This window comes from Mesocricetus auratus, unplaced genomic scaffold, assembly GCF_017639785.1.
Source record: "Mesocricetus auratus isolate SY011 unplaced genomic scaffold, BCM_Maur_2.0 Super-Scaffold_100027, whole genome shotgun sequence".
NCBI lineage: Eukaryota > Metazoa > Chordata > Mammalia > Rodentia > Cricetidae > Mesocricetus > Mesocricetus auratus.
The window spans coordinates 7,243,966-7,260,805 of NW_024429208.1; the positions used below are offsets into that span (position 1 = coordinate 7,243,966).

Here is a 16,840-nt window from a genome sequence, read left to right on the forward strand (position 1 = left end):
AGTGTAGACTAAGGCTGGCTGTGGAAAAGCAGCTCCGGGCAGCCTGAGGGCTCCCCCTTCCCGTCTCTCATGGGACCCTCAGAGCCCTGGGATTCTCTGTCACGGTAGCGGGGTGTGCAGTGTGGAGAGGAAGAACTCATTTCGGAGAGAAAAACAGCTCCTTGGACCTACTGAAAGTGCTTCCTGTGGAATTCTCTTGTTTCGAGGTTGGGGGGAGGAAATTGGACTATTTGCACCCAACACAGAGAAGATGTGGAAAGTTTGGGGGCCGCATGTAGGCAACAGAACAGGGCTCGTCACCTTGTCATGTAGGGTGAGCTTCAAGAGCCTCCGTCCGTCCGTCTGTCCGCAGCCTCCTGTCTTTTCTAAATAGTGTGGCTGAGAAGGACACCACTGCCCATTCCCCCCATGCCTCCCCTGACTCCCACCCTCTTACGTACCTCCACTGTCCCTAAGAGTGAAGACAGGAAAAGACAGGCTTAGGGGCTGAACCCCCTCCCCAAGGGGACATTCTAAAATTCTAACCCCAGTCCTTCAGAATTAACAGGCTGTTTGCAGGGGTGATTAAGGTAACAGGAGGCCATTGGGATAACTCTGATCCGGTCCCAGGGTCCTTACAAGAAGAGGCAGCCTGGGCACAAGCACACTCAGGGGAGAAAATGCCACCTGCAAGCCCAGAAGAGAGGAGGCAAGAGGGGCTGGGAAGAGCTAGTGCCCGCCACCACGCCTCGAGCAGACTCCCAGCTGGCATCTCCAGCGTCTGTGCCCTCGGGTTGGGGCACGTGGTCATGGCAGCCTGGGCTGACTCAAGTCAAGGCAGCTAATGCGATGGCAAAGGAAAGGTCTAGAATGGAAGAAGGGAAGAGAGGGAGCCAAGCATCAGAACGCCGTGTGTCAGGATGAGCCTGCGATGGCCACACCAACAGACAGGGCCCTCCATCCATCATCCGCTCCGGCACTCCCTGCCCCTGCATTTCCACTGACGAGAAGGAAGGTCACACGCTGCTGGAGAGGCGGTGGGACTGGCGGAGACCAGAAGTGGGCCCGGGCGGAGTTCTTTCCCTTGGAGCATCCACGTGGTTCCTGGTGACTGATCAGAAGACCGTGGTAGCTCTGGGACCACCCCCCCCATCCGGTCACTCCCATCCACCAGCCTGTCGGGCTCAAGTCTTGAAGTCCCTGCGATCAATGTGAGTGTGGGATGGAGAGACGGAGGCAGGGCTGTTTCTCCACAGCTGTGGCGCTATGGCCAGCCTTTCCCCCGTGTAGCTGGGGGAGTAGATTTACACGACTTGGGCCTCTGAGCAGATGACCCCTGTGAGGCAGGCATTTGGCCTCCCGTGCTGTATTTGCCTGTGATGCTGTTTGGTGCTGTCAGAGTCTGGCTTCCAGCCCCTCTTGTGGGTGCTGTCTGGGCCTCGGGAGCCCACTCTGCTGCTGGAGCGGAAGATAGCAGCCTTTGGAGAAGCCTGGAACCTTCTGGGGAAAGTCATAGCTAGGCCTCAGACTGACAAGACTTACTTGTGCACATCCTCCATCATCCTGGTTCAAGAAATGTCCCTGAGAGAGGCAGGCCTAATCCCCTCATCCAGTCATGGTCTGTGTGTTGCGTGTTGCAGTAAGCCAGTCATGTAGGACTGAGGCACTGTTGTGTCCTGCATGTGTTTGCTTACCAGAGATCTCACTTGTTATGGCCCTCTTCTGAGCTGGACACAGTTCTTGCCTCTTCTAAGAGCCCATAAGAGATGTCTCGATTTGCAGCTAGACGCTACCCTGACTCATTTCCTGGCAGCTCCAGCAGCACCTCAGTGGATGCTGGGTATAGCCTGTGGAAGAACAATGGAATGGAATGTTCTAGCACATGATGGAGAATGTTGTTCGTAGACACCCTTGTTTCCCAGAAAAGGCACCTTGGCCCTGAGGAACCCTCTGGTATAGCTGCTTACTTGAGAGGGAGGTTGCCATGAGCCAGTCGGGGGGCTGCTGAGACAACTCTAGATGGTGAGGCCCCAGGAGGACTTTAATTACAAGTGATCTTGGGGATTTCTTTTGCTTTATTTTGCTTTTTGTTGGTTTGCTTATTTAGGGAAACATAAAAACCCCTGCTGGGTTTTTATTTCTTCTTTCTGACTACTTTAAACCAAAACCAACCGGGATAGTATTACTTCTGAGACAAGGCTAGATGGTTGTAGAAACATAGTCATGTGGGCTGAAGGCCGGCCACCAAGCGGTGGCCTCTATTTCCACTTCCCTGCCATGAAAGTGAAGAAGGGGGGGTATCCTTAGTGTAAGGCATGCCCCCACAGATGAAATGACTCTAGCCACACTGACAGATCAGCCAGCTTTTCGCAAGAGGCTGGAAGCCGTGTGCTGGGAGATCAGCAGACATTGCTGAAGCAAAAATGCCAAAAAGAAAGGCCTGTCCACTGCGGTGCTACCTCTCTGGTCCTTCCCGGACAGCCACACTGAAGCTGTCCCCAGGCTGACAGTCACCTCCAGGAGGCATGGCATTCCAGAAGGAGACGGTGGTGCTGGGTTAAGAGCATCGGCAAGGATACAGAGCGGGACTTGATCTCAGGCCCCTGGAACCCCACACTGCACCTTCTCCCAGCCCGCCAGCGCTGAATCGTGAGTGGTTCTGCCACGTATAAATAATCCACAAGTCCAGAGTGGAAAGTTTTCTTCTTTTGAATTCTCCTCTTGGATGACCTCATCTCCCCCAGAGAAGCCACTGGCCAAGGTCCTCCTGGTATGGCCACTAGGGACTGGCTGCCTCAGAGCTGTCCTACCTCTGAGCAAACTCTGGAGGGAATCACCCAGTGCCCTGGAGAAGAGCCTGGCAGGGATGTGGCACCTGGATGAGGAGCCTCTTCTTCCCAAGAGCCTGCTGACCTGTCGGCTCCCAGAGCTAGCACTAGGCCACCACCCTGGGCCAACCAGAGGACTCTGCATACAGATAACTGTGTCTGTCTCTGTTCTCAGCCTCCATCCCAGGGTCCCCGAGCACAGGTGTTCACTGGGTCACTTACAACACAGATGTGCTTGCTGCCCTGAGCAGCTCACCTGTCCTCAGTCTCCAGTGGCGTCCTGACAGGGCTGGCCTGGGGGCGGGGGTGTCAGGAACTCACTCACATGCTTCGTGTGAGACGAGAAACGTAGGTGGTAGCTGGTGTGGTTCTTACTGTGCACCAGGTGTTCCGACAGGACACTGTGCAGTCATCCCTGCATTCGCTAGCTGGTGGCCCTTTGCGCTAGCCAGAGACATGATCATCCGTCCGCTTGTGCGTTCAGTAGCCCATCCACTGACCAAATATTTATAGGACACGTCTTCATGCCAGACGTTAGGCTCGGGTTAGAGGTGAAGGGCAACATCAGGTCGCCAGCCAGAACCTGAGTGAGGACTCCAGTCCTTGACACGAACCTCCCAGCGCACTGTTGATGGGTCTGCCTGTCTCTCCAGTCAGGACCAGGGGTTTAGAGACAGCGCCTGCCACTCACTTGGGATGGCCTGGGACAGCCCAGCAGTGTAGACGTCTCTGTGTGGATAGCGGGGTTGTGCCCAGCAGGGCGGGGCATCGCGGATTGCTCAGCTTATGTTCCTGATAACCATGAGGCTGGAGGATAGTTTCCTAATAGAGACTCTGGGTTTGTTGCCTGCAGGTCAAGGAGATCCTGACGGCGCTGGGCTTGCTGCCCTGTGCCAATACACGGACAGGGAGCCTCTCAGGAGGCCAGCGGAAGCGCCTGGCCATCGCACTCGAGCTGGTCAATAACCCTCCTGTCATGTTCTTTGATGAGCCCACCAGGTAAGCCTGTGCCTGGTGACCAGGGAAGGACAGGGAAGAATCTCTTCTGGAGTCTTGGTGTGTCCTTGGAGGAGCTACGAGACACTGCCCCATCTGTGGGATGGCATGATAACGCCACTGGCCCAGAGACCTGTGTGCACTTGGGAGGTGGGGTACTGAGTGTGGAGATGTACTGGAGTTTGGAAACAGTCCCCTAGTGTCCGTCTCTCCCTTGTTCCGGAGTTACCAGGGGAGCAGCACCCTGGAGGCTAGTGTTGCGGGGCATTCCGAGGAAGGGGACTGATGTCTTTGTGTTTTGAGTGCCCTCCTCCCATTTTGGGTGGCTCACTGCCTTCGTGTGCCCGATGGGAAACCTGACACACCTGCTTACATCTGGGGAGATGCTGGTCTCGAGTCCTGTCTCCAGGGCACACTGGTCACTAGTCAGCCAGCCCACCTTTCTTCCAAGCACGCTGTATTCAGGCATTCCCAACAAAGTAGGCTACATGTTGCGGTTCGCCACGACCGACTCTCTCCAGACCTTGTCATCTCCTTCCCACTGTGTGCTCATCTCATGGATGCCCCCTGAACTTGAGAGCCAGCCGTTAGGCTAAGTGCCAGCCATCTCCAGGGAGGATTGGGCTGAGTGCCTGGCTCACAGTGGGCGGTGCTTAGGAGGACCCAAAAGACAACTGCAAGAGCCCTTACAATGACCTCTCACAGGCTCATTGCCCTGGGAGAAAGCGAGTGCTCATGGGTTCCCACTGTCACTCATTCTCCTCTTTGGGAGCTACACAGTAGAAACAAGATGGGGTTGGGAGTGTTCGAGCAGGAGAGGAGGGAAGAGAATTCGCCCAGGAGTGCCATGTCCCTGGCCAAGCCCTGCATGCCTCAGGATGCCACCTCCCCACAAAAGGCTTCGATATAGTCGATAAAATATCAGAAAGAAACACAGCCACCGCTCAGCCCACCCCCTCAAAAAGCCCCCAAGTGGGCCGAGGATGTGGCATTGGGACTACTGACCAGGCCTCAGGGCTTAATTTGGAGCCCAGCTATTTACCCAGGCAGTTCTGATGTCTCTTGCCAAGGCAGGTGGGGGTCCCCTCCTCCATCCCACAGCCATTCCTCCTTGCCAGGAGTGACATACAGCTCACACTCCAAAGTGCCACCCTTGAACAGTTAGTTACATGGGCTGAGAAGAGCGTGACCTTGGGGATGCACCTACAAGTCCTGTGACAGGCCCTCCCTCAGCGGTGACTGCCCAGTGCCTCTCACATTCTCAGCTTCTCATGCTGTCTTTGACTTGCAGTGGCCTGGACAGCGCCTCCTGCTTCCAGGTGGTGTCCCTGATGAAAGGGTTGGCCCAGGGCGGCCGGTCCATCGTCTGCACCATCCACCAGCCCAGCGCCAAGCTCTTTGAGCTCTTTGACCAGGTACGTGGGCCCCACCCGTGTCCAAGTCCTTGACCTAGATCTCCACCCCAGATTCCGTCCCAAGATCCCTGACAGGACTGAGAGATAGCCTAGGGAAATTACACCTGGAGTCCTCATTCTTTCTACTAGTTTTCAGGGTAATTAGCTGACTGGCTGGCTAGCTAGCTGGTTGACTGACTAATGAATGGCTGGTTGAATAACTGGTTGACTGGCTGACTGATAAGCTGACTTACCAATGGGCATGCTGGCTGGCTGGCTAACTGGCTGGTTGATTGACAAGCTAGCTGACCAATGGACATGCTGGCTGGCTGACTGAACAACTGATTGGAAGGACTGACTGAGTGAGAGCCTCCGTTGCTTTCCAGAAGGCTGTGGTTGATGCCTTTCTCTCTTCGTTTCTCCCTTCCTCTCTCTCAGCTTTACGTCCTGAGTCAAGGACAGTGCGTATACCGGGGAAAGGTCTCGAATCTTGTGCCGTATTTGAGGGATTTGGGTCTGAACTGCCCTACCTACCACAACCCTGCAGACTTTGGTGAGTAGAGCCCACCCAGCTGGAAGGAAAGGGAATCTCCCTCAGTCTGTGTGTTCCACCATGACCTGATGCCTGAGTCTGGAGTTACTCACCAGACTCAGGCATCACTTCCATTGGTGAGAGACTGCCGTGCCTCACCAATGGAGCGGAGTCCGACCTGTGGTGGTCGCTCAGGCAGGCTTCTCTCCAGGAGGACTTGTCTAGTGGCCAGGCTCTGTCCTAGCTTTGCTTGGCCTCGCCCTCTGTCCCTTAGTCATCCCTTCTATGGGGACACTGGTCACTAGACTTAGGACCAACGCTACATTCATGACTGCTTCTCTGTAAACATCCTTCTCTATAAACTCAGGGCCACTCACTCTCAGATCCCAGCTGGACAACCCTCCCACAGCTGTATTCCCTTCAAACATCTGGCCACTCAGCAACCAGGGCTCCAAATTTCATTTCCCAAATTGTGTTCGGGGGCCTTGATCCTGGGAATGCTCCTCACCCTCAAGAAGCACACTGCCCCAAAGTGGGGAGGGGATGGGACGGGAGGAGACAGGTTAAGGGGAAGAACTGGGCATATTTAAAAGCCGAGGGAAAGATCTTGTTTGTAGTTGGCTTATTCCTTCGTCTCCCAAGAGAGGGTAAGAGGGGAGGGTGGGCCATGAGCCCTGTTCATCGGGGGAAGGGAGTGGCAGCCAGAGAGGGGGACAGGTGGGAAGATGGCAGGTGTCTGGTAAGATGAGGATGTCTCTTCCCAGGGGGTTCTCTCTGATGGGCCTCTGGAGGGAAGGTGGGCACTGTGGCGCTTAGGAGTGGGGTGACTACCCCCAAGGAGTTGTTTAGAGACGGGCTGGGCAGCGCTGGGTGGGGACTTGCTCGGTGCTGTGAGTGACACTTTTCCAGAGGGGCCCAGTGTGTCCTGGCTTCAGCTTAGTGTGCCGCCTGGGAAAGGAGTTGCTAGTTTGTTGATGGGTTCAGGGGAGGAGGGGTCTCTGGACATCAGCAGCATGGTACAGAGATGAGGGCTGTGCTGCGCAGGGAGGTGGTGGGGGAAGGGACAGGACAGAGGGCTCTAGACAGCAGCAAACTGTCATTACCATGGAGTGGGGACCATTCAGCAGCCACAGGAGTAGTCTAGGCAGAGGGACCTTGACGGGGTCCAGGAAGGTCAGAGTAAACAAGTAAACAAACGAGGGAAACCAAGGCAGAGGCTGCCTGCTGGGAAGTGAGGGGTGTGGTCCATGGTCCCCAGCCTCAGAGCAGTGGGCCTGTGTGTGCTGTGGGCAGTCCTCCCCATGAACCATCCGCCGCCCCTTATGCTCGGCAAGGAGCCCAACTCCCTCCTACTGATCTCCCACTCCAGCCATGCTGGCCCGGAGCAGGCATTCTGTGTACACTGTACAGACGGCCATGGCATAGATGCATGCGTTCCTTGCTTCCTGGGTGAGCTGACAGCATGATGCACATGGTGTCATGATGACACCATGAATGGCTCGCTGGGGGTTCTAAGCGAACGTCAGTCAATCAGCAGCCACGGCCTCGGCTCTCAGGCACCACCACAACTCACTTTAAAGCTCTCTCATTACCACACAGACCTTGCTATCACAAAGTGACAGAGGCCCACAGTTCCCATCAGCCCTGTGGTGCGAGCCCCCCCCCAATCTCACTTCCCCCTCCATGTCATCTCCTGCAGTCATGGAAGTGGCATCAGGCGAGTACGGTGATCAGAACAGCCGCCTGGTGAGAGCCGTGCGGGAGGGCATGTGTGACTCTGACTACAAGAGAGATCTCGGGGGCGACACAGACGTGAACCCATTTCTTTGGCACCGGCCTGCTGAGGAGGTAAAGCAGGTGAAGGGATGGGAGTGGTCTGGAGATGGGTCCTGCAGAGCAAAGGAGGGCATGGCAGGCAGGAGGCTCACTCAACCCCTTCACCGTGTGTCGCCAGGACTCTGCCTCCATGGAGGGCTGTCACAGCTTCTCGGCCAGCTGCCTCACCCAATTCTGCATCCTCTTCAAGAGGACCTTCCTCAGTATCATGCGGGACTCGGTAAGGGTGTCCTTGATGGCCTGTTTACACAAACACAAGTTGCTGTTCCTCTGTATTAATCAGCTATCACGGTTGTGCTGCAGTAACAAAAGGTCCCAAGATGTCTGTGTTCACAAGACCCAGTGTGTGTCTTGCTGGTGTCATATATGTGCTGTGGGTCAAGGTGGGCGTGGCCCCATCTGTCTTCTCACTCCAAACCCCGAAGGACATGCCTACAAATGCTAGAGGGAGGCACAGGTCTGGGAGCACACAGAGAGGGAGGCAGGGGTGATGGGACTTGGCTGGCACCTCCCGTCCAGTGGGCACTAGGCAGTGGGGAGGCTGACGTCCAGTGTGGCCTCAGGGCTCTGAGCTGGAAGACCTGTAACTTACCATGGGTTCCTGCTCAGCAACCCAAGCCACAGCTCAGGGTGAGGGTCTCCAGTAGAGACGTCTCCACCATTGCCTTCAAAGGAGACTAATCTTGTTCACCAGCTTCGAAGAGAGGCAGTAAAGTATAGTGATTCTGTTTTAGTAGTACATGAGCTTGACGTGTGTGTGCATGCGCGTGAGTGTTGTACACATATGTATGTGTGCGCATACGCCTGTGTGCTTAGCTTACATGCATGCAGTGATAAGGCGCTGATTACTTCCCTGACGGAAGGGACGGTGGCTCATGGGAGTCAGAGCCCGATGCCCCCAGTGGTCTCCGGCTTGTTCTCTCACGCACGAAAGTGCACTGGATGAGAGCTGTGCCTGCCCTTAGGTGCTGACACACCTGAGAATCACCTCTCACATCGGGATCGGCCTCCTCATTGGCCTGCTGTACCTGGGGATCGGGAACGAAGCCAAGAAGGTCCTGAGCAACTCCGGCTTCCTGTTCTTCTCCATGCTCTTCCTCATGTTTGCCGCCCTCATGCCCACTGTTCTGACCTGTGAGTGTCCCTTCCTTTCCAGCTGGGACAAGGCATGGCAGCCGAGGCCTCGTCTCTGCCAGGCATGACTTCTAAAGCACACAGTGCCCCGGTGCTCCAAATTCAACCTTCATACGTTGACAAAGCAGGTTGTGCTGTCGTAAGACCAGTACTTGGTTCCTATCACCTGTGTTGAATGACTCGCAACCACTTATAAACATTAGCTTAGGGAATCCGATGCCTCCGGTCTCTGTGGGTGCCTGCCCGCATATAGCATACACGCATTCACACGTACACGCAGAAATACTGTGTTTAGTACAGACGATTGCATCTCAGTGAAAGGCAGCGAGGCATGGTGGAAGGCAATGGAGAGAAATTCCCCAAAGTTTGCTACCCAGAAGACCTTCAATCTGGCTTGCTGCCCGTGCTCACCTGACCAATGGAGTTCAGCTATTCAGGTAGTCTAGGGTGACCAGCTCTGGCCACTCTGGGCTGCTAGGTAAAAAAACAAAACAAAAAACAGAAATCTAGTGGTTAGAGAGCTGATGAGCCCAGCAGGGACAGGGCTTGTCAGAATGGTGCCGTCAGCCACCACAGGGACACTTGGTGTTCTCAGGGACATGGTCCATCCTGGGTCTTCACGTGACCATTTGGATCCATTTCCTTTTTGCTGCTATGATAAAAAAATATCCCAACCAAAGGCAAAATAAGGAAGAAAGCATTTATTTTGGTGTACAGTTCCAGAGCCAGCGTCCATAATGGCTGCCACATGAAGCAGGGGGCAAAAACAGGAAATAGGTCAAGGCTGAAAACCCTTAAATCCCACCCTCCAGTGATGCACTTCCTCCAGCAAGGCTCCGCCTCCTAAAGGTTCCATAACCTCCCCAAACAGCACCACCAGCTGGGGACCAAGTCTTCACAGACATGAGCCTGTGCGGGACAGCTCTCATTCAAACCACCGCGTAACTTTAGGGAAATGGCTAGTGATTTTCTTTTTCCAGACCAGTGAATCTGGTTCCGTCTTTTGTTTAAAGTCTGGGCATTGGAATGTTGGCCCACACTGTGACATAGGTCAGAACGGCCAAGGATTCAGCCCAAGGTCATTGGTGTGCACATCTGAGTCGCTGGCTGTGTCCCCCTAACCATTCTCTTCTACTTCCCATCCTAGTTCCCTTGGAGATGAGTGTCTTCCTCCGAGAGCACCTGAACTACTGGTACAGCCTGAAGGCCTACTACCTGGCCAAGACCATGGCTGACGTCCCCTTCCAGGTATGTGAGCCACCAGTGACTGGCAGTAGGGGACCAGGAATTCTCCACACCCACGAGCTGGGTGGGACTGGTTTCCACTAGTGTTCCACGGAGAGGCAAAGCAGGGTTTGGTGGGATCTGTGGGGTCTGCAATGGAAAGGGCCACCGGAGACAACTGTCCGCTGGTGGGACAAGCAGAACCCCCAGGGACACGGGCCCTGTGCTTGCAGATCATGTTCCCTGTGGCCTACTGCAGCATCGTGTACTGGATGACATCGCAGCCGTCGGACGCCGTGCGATTTGTGCTGTTTGCCGCCCTTGGCACCATGACCTCGCTGGTGGCCCAGTCCTTAGGCCTGCTGATTGGAGCAGCCTCCACATCTCTCCAGGTACAGCCAAGGAGGTGCTGGGCAGCACTGGGCTTCCCTCCGCCTCTGCCTCAATGAGGCTCGGTGGTCCCCATACCCTTACTTCTGTCCTGAACTTCCAGAAGTCTTCCCAAAGTTGTCCTCATAGGAATAAATGACACTGCCCTCAGTGCTCAGGACAGCCTTCTCACTGAGAAGTGAGAAACTTGCAGAGTGGCCATGCCTACACACTGCACATGCCCAGACACTAGTGCCCTGCAGTGCGCATGCCCAGACAGACACGAGTGCCCTGCAGTGCCTTCCAAGTGTCGGCATGTGTGTAGTACTAAGCACACCCCAGAACCCCATTTTTCAGGTAGGGAAGGCTGAGGACCAGCGATGCCTTGATTGGTTGGCATTGCACAGCTGGTGTAGAGGTCAGGGTCTCCATATCTCTGGTCTTGCCTCTGTAGGTCCTCTGCCCACCTTTGGCACGCCAACGGTGGGTACCCACCCTTCACCCACCCTGAGCCTCACATGTCCAGGGTCCTCACTCAGAGGTGGGGGCAGCCGTGGTGTCTGCCTTATAGCATTGCTGTATGAAGACAATACTCTGAAGAAGGACCTGGGACATACCAGCCCCAGATCAGGCCCGCAGAACAACGTCTGTCACCCCCATGTGGCCCTCCCACCCCAGGGTAGCCCATGCATCCTGCTAGTCCCGCCCACATAATAGAACCATGCTGTCTTCGTAGATGGCTTTACCCCTGTGTTGACCCTCCCCGCCCACTTCACCCTCTCGGACCCTTCCCCACCCCTCCTCCTAGAGCGTTGGAGCCCACAGGGTGTGTCTGACTGGGTCTGGGTGTCCTCTAAGCTCGGGTACGTACAGCACGCGCACCACGCACAACGTGCGCATCACTGAATCTTTCCTTCGGAGCCTGGCCAGCGGGATCAGCCGCTTGTCAGTCTGCCTTATGTTGCTCTTAACATTCAGGGACAGCAGGACCTGAGAGGAGGGGCCTTCTAGTGGGTCCCATGGGCTCCTTGAAACCTAACTCTGGTATTCGGTGCCGCTGCTGGTTGGTGACAGCATCTCTACTTCTAGGTGGGATGCCCAGAGAGGTGACTCTACCCAATTGTCAGCTCCAGGGATGGCAAAATTGTTCACTACAGCCCCTCAGAAGCCATTCCCAGCAAGTGTTGGCCTCTGCCCTCAGGATATAACAATTATTTTGTTCAGTCCCCTTCCTCAGCTGGGGTTACAGGGTCCCTCTTCAGGAGATTAACTTCTGGCCCTGCCAGGGGACATTCTTGGCCACCATCCTGGTCTTGGCCTGCCCAGGAAGACACTGACCCTTTGAGATTCCCCCTGGGGATGTCCTCAGGGTCACCTGAGTGGGGGGGGGGATATCCCCCGCCCCCTCCAGTGAGTATTCTTCATGTCCCAATCCTGTCTCACTCCAGGTCGCAACGTTTGTGGGTCCGGTGACTGCCATTCCTGTCCTGCTCTTCTCGGGATTCTTTGTCAGTTTTGACACAATCCCAGCCTACCTGCAGTGGATGTCCTATATCTCCTACGTCAGGTACGCGTGGGCAGCAGTGGTGGAAGGAGCAGGGCCCAGGAAATGAGTGAGTGGCCATGGAAGGAGGGGACTCACAAGACTCACTGCTTGGCTGCCCACTGAATCTGCACCCCGACTCCAAGGATATGGCTTCACGCTTTCCTCAGGGTGGTGCCTCACCTCCCCGGTGCACACGTGTGCACACGGACTCACCCTCTGAAGATGCTGTGGCATGCCATCACATTCTGGCCATTTCCATGTTTTGGGTAAAAGTGCCACAGTTAGACCCTGATTATAAAGCCCAAACAAGGCACAGCAATGTAGGCGCATTGTGCCCTCTCTGAAACCTCCCAGCCCCTCCCAGCGGGAGTTTCCTGGCTCTTTGGGTCCAGGGTCTGGCCGAGGTCCGCCCCTCCGCTGAGTGGCTCTGCAGGCTGCCCATCCTCAGGACTTGGCCTGTGTCCTCACCACCAGCCCCAGCTGCAGCCACTTCCCTGCATCACAAAGGTCCTCGCTGGGAACAGGGCTGCCTTCCTGAGTGTCAGCTAGGGCCCCTCTACATTGTTAGGGAGAACAAGACAGACACAAAGCCCTTGTACAGGGTTTCAGCTGCCCCTGTGCTTGCCAATTCCGGGAAACCAGAGACCAGAGCCTTTCTTTTGAAGATTGGTGCTTTTGTTCTGCAAGACAAGGCTGGACCAAAGGGGCTCCATTAAATGCCCCAGTGTTCTCACCAGGGTATCCAACCCATCACTAGACCTAACAGTGAAAAGGTGTGCAGGATTGGAAGGAAGCCAAATACTTTTTTTTTATTTTTTAAAATGTATTGCCCCAGTGGATTAAATAGGGTTCGTTCCGTTTTTGCATTTTCTCTGGTGGCCTTGGAAGAAGCAGGTTTGGAAACAGGCTGCTAGGTCGTTGTCTTAGGAAGACGGCTGTGAAGTCAGGAAGCGGGGTGGGGGGTTGGGGGGGCGTGAGAGAGGAAAGTCAGCAGAGCAGCCTCCCGCAATGGATGCCCTTCACACCAGGCCGCTCCTCTTCCCCAGATACGGCTTTGAGGGAGTCATCCTCTCCATCTATGGCTTGGACCGGGAGGATCTGCACTGCGACATTGCAGAGACGTGCCACTTCCAGAAGTCAGAGGCCATCCTGCGGGAGCTGGATGTGGAGAACGCCAAGCTGTACCTGGACTTCATCGTCTTAGGCATCTTCTTCGTCTCCCTGCGGCTCATTGCCTATTTTGTCCTGAGATACAAAATCCGGGCCGAGAGGTAAAACACCTGCAGGCCCGCAAGGAGGCAAGGCAGACATTGTGACCACGGGCCCTGCTGGGAAGCAGCAGAGGACCAGCGCCTGGTGACACAGACTCTCCCAACCTAACCTGGAGGCCACGCAGGTCGATGGTGACCCGTGCCCAGCGCCTCTGCCCACCGGGTTGGAACTGTTTGTTTCCTTTTCTAGCTTTAACTAGGAAGATGTAGGGCAGTCGGGGGTTTTTTACACGCAGGATTTAAAACACGGCTGGCACAGAGTGTCATCCTGTGGTCTAGCTGGGGACAAGAGGCTTCCTCAGTAGATTCCCCCCGGAGTCCAGGACACATTGGCCCTGGATGAGGAGTGTTGGCCATGTTGGTCCCCAGAGAGGCGGATTATCTTGGGGAAAGTCCACACACGTGGGAGTCCGTTTGATGACTGTCGTTTCTTATGGTTTCATCTTTCGTCTCCTTTCTGATGAAGTCACTTTCCGAGCCAAAGGCGATAAATTTCATTCGTTTTGAGAGATTGTATCTTTTCAGTACTTCTTGAGGACTGATTCAGGGTGTGAAAGGTGTGTTTTGCTTAGAAATAGAAGAGTCCCACCTAACCATCAAGTGCGGCTCACGGACACAACCACAGACGGTCAGACGTGGGTTCCAGGCGAGGGAGACAACCGCACCAGCTGCACTGGGCTGGCAGGGACTAAGAGTGATGCCAACAGTGCTGAGGGGGATGCTAGCAGGCTCCTTCCAGGCCTTTCTTTCTCATACGTTCCTATTTTAAGCAAAATAGATGATGTCTTCCTATATTTCTGGCCACTTTCATTTTGCCCAAGAAATACGTAGATCAACTTTGTTGATTTTTTAAGAGCATTTCCCCTTTCTTCATGAATCACGTTAACTACCTCCACTGAGCCTGGGAAACCGGCCTGGGGACACATTGGGTGTGTCCCTCGAAATGCAGGGGGCAGACAAGGGGACATTGTTGAGGTTGAGGAAAACGCAGCTGCTTGCTTCTAGAGCACGGCCATCCTGGATTGGAGTCTCCTGCAAAAGCCTATATTTTTATGGGTAGGTCCGTTCACCCTTGTGAGTCCCAGTTTCCACACCTGTAAGTAATTGCACTAGATGATGTTCTGGCTGGTCCTGAGATTCCTCGGTTGTGGCCTTGAAGTTTTCATATCTTACTTGTGGAGGATGATAAGGTTCCGAATTTTACTTAAACGCATGGATGTGCTTTGGAAAATATCTAGAGATTCTTTTTATTTTTTTTCACTCCTAGATCTTTTATAGAGAACACAATTGAAGTGCATATTACAATGTAATTTTCAGTTTGCTTATTCTATACAAACATGGCATTGCCTTCTAGATTCAGCTTTTAACCAGGGACACGATCCGCCTTTATAAAAGTCTTCATTTAAAAAACAAAGTCTTCATTTAATTTCGTTTAATTTCAAGATGCTAGGCATCGTATTGCACCCAGATCCAGAGAGGAACTGTGTGCAGTCGGCTGGAGAAGTGTGAGTTAAAAGGGAGCTGGGTGGTCAGATCTTAGACATGTTGAGGTCAGTGCCAAAGAACCCATTCCTCCTGTGTCTCCACTTACGGGTTAGTGATAATGGATTATGCTTGGCAGGATGTGCCAGGGGCTGCGTTTCTCCTCTGAGACTGCTCTGCTGTCAATCAAAGAGGCAGAGGCAGTGGTCCATGTTTCATATCTGGAAGAGTGCCTCCCCCTCCGGAGGAGTTCTTTCCTGTCCAGGCCACTGTGAGCAGCTTGTCACCACCCCTGAGTAAGTGAGGGTGTGATGAGGTCCTTCCACAGGGCAGAATCTGAGCTCATGACACCAGAGCTGGTCCACGGCTGACGGGCGAGGTGACAAGGGCAGTGCAAGGACATTGACCAGACAGACAAGGGGTCAGAAGTCACTCCAGAGGCCAGCACTGCTCAGTTGTTCTGCAGACCCGGGGAAGGCTAACAGCCATACTACATCCTTGTCCCTCGTCCAGTGTTCACAGGTGCCCGGGTGTGTGGCTCTGCTTACCACCATACATAGCCTGGATTCCAGAACCGCAGTCTGGATTTCTAGGTCATTCCCTCTTCTTCCTCTTCCTGTTTGTCTCCGTCTTGGCAGGAGGCATCCGGCCGTGTGTGCCTTTCCTGACTCTGATGTTAAATCAGACTTCCCTTGCAGTTGGGTTCCATGTGACTCTAAGGACCCAGGCCTTCCTTTTATCTCCAGCTGAGTTCCTTCAATTGAGAGGAAGGATTCCATCGGGTAGAGGCTACACCACCTCCTCATGCTAGCAGAGTAAAAAAACGAAAGTCCAAAGACAGCATTTGCAGGGACCTCATCTGAGAGTGAGGACTGTGGGGCCCTGCCAGGCCAGGTTGAGAAAGGCTGGGTGCAAGGGTGTGGCTGCTATCCTCTGTCCAGCCCCCCTCCTTTGTCCATCCTGTCCCACCTCCTCCCCCAGCCTCTCCTGCTTCCTCTTCTGCCCCTGGTCAAGAGAGAGTTGAACTCTCCAGGGGTTCTTCCAGGGAGGGGATGAGTCCCTGAGCACTGCTTGTAGTAGATGCAACAATCTTCCTTACTCACGGGGTGTAGGGAGGGCACCATCAGGACCAGAGAATGCAACATACAGCTTTTTGGTAAAAGCCTATCTTAGAAGCCCAGAGAAAGGTCATTTTATCAGCCAGGGACAGACAACAGAGGCGGGGGAGACACCTCTGGGTGTGTCTGTGAGAAAAACAGTGGAGGTGAGCAGCTAGGTATGTCTGGCCCTGTGCAGCCTCTTCTGGCTTCTTCGTCTTGTATCCGTCCGCCAAGCCTTCGCTGATCTGCTTTCCCTGTGTCGCTTCAAGCCCTGGGAAGGGACCTTGTCCTAGTGGGCAGCTGCTTCACTCTCCTTCTCCATGGAGCACTGAGGCGGGGAGGGGCTGGCAAGGTGCTGAGGGGCATCAGAGCCCACGTCGTCAGACATCAGAGTCCCCGTTGTCTGGCTTTTCCAGCTGCCGTTGTCCAAACAGTGCAGACAGACCGGAAGTGCTTAGACGTCAGTGCAACACTAGTGGCTGTCTGCTGGGTCACTCGCTCTACAAGAGGCCAGTCTACTCTTTGTCTAAGGGACTTACATCCAAGTGCCCACAATGACTGTCACTAGCCCACCCGGGGGCCCTGCCTCACCTGTGTCTTAGTGGAGGTAGTCCTGTTCTTTCCTGTCTGAGCTTCCCAAGGCACAGTAGTGGGCCACTTCAGGTCAGAGACACTGGTGGCCATGTGCTTGTGCTTGAGTGTCTATACATGAATTTGCACACACACTCACGTGCAAGCTCATATGTGCACACGTGCAGGCCCACTCCCACACATGCTGGATCATGTTATTCTGTGTCTCTCCCTTGTGTCAGTAACACACCAACCTCCAGGCGCTTCCCCACCACCTTTACTCCAAGGAGGAACAACAAAATTCATCTGTGCCTGTGGTGCCGGAGATGAAAGTCTGATGGAAAAATCCATCGAGGCTACTGATGAGAATGTGACGGAAAGGCAGAACCCAGCCGGGGAGCTCGACTGTGGACTGTGTCAATATAAAGACTGCAAATAAAATATTTTGTATAAAATTTTCACATGCATTCGGAGTCAGATCGTGTTTCCACTGTCTGAAGATGCATGGTCCGTCTGGTAAGAGTTCTGATTGGCTGCTTGGTCTGACCCACTGTAGAGTCGGCCTGCTCTCTCCAGCAC

General features: G+C 54.4%; 1 protein-coding gene across 2 annotated transcripts in view; it reads left to right on the forward strand.

The window, feature by feature from the left end:
- Nucleotides 1–16,720, forward strand: part of Abcg1 (ATP binding cassette subfamily G member 1) — a 55,187-nt gene extending 38,467 nt beyond the window's left edge. For both annotated transcript variants that reach the window (XM_005070670.4, XM_040732044.1), the window contains exons 6-15: nucleotides 3,661–3,806; nucleotides 5,095–5,218; nucleotides 5,636–5,750; nucleotides 7,429–7,577; nucleotides 7,684–7,785; nucleotides 8,531–8,699; nucleotides 9,847–9,947; nucleotides 10,157–10,315; nucleotides 11,741–11,859; nucleotides 12,885–16,720. In XM_005070670.4, the coding sequence (XP_005070727.1) occupies nucleotides 3,661–3,806; nucleotides 5,095–5,218; nucleotides 5,636–5,750; nucleotides 7,429–7,577; nucleotides 7,684–7,785; nucleotides 8,531–8,699; nucleotides 9,847–9,947; nucleotides 10,157–10,315; nucleotides 11,741–11,859; nucleotides 12,885–13,113 (1,413 nt within the window). In that variant the 3' untranslated portion in view covers nucleotides 13,114–16,720. The remainder of the gene's footprint in view (nucleotides 1–3,660; nucleotides 3,807–5,094; nucleotides 5,219–5,635; nucleotides 5,751–7,428; nucleotides 7,578–7,683; nucleotides 7,786–8,530; nucleotides 8,700–9,846; nucleotides 9,948–10,156; nucleotides 10,316–11,740; nucleotides 11,860–12,884) is intronic.
- The last annotated feature ends 120 nt before the right edge of the window (nucleotides 16,721–16,840 follow it).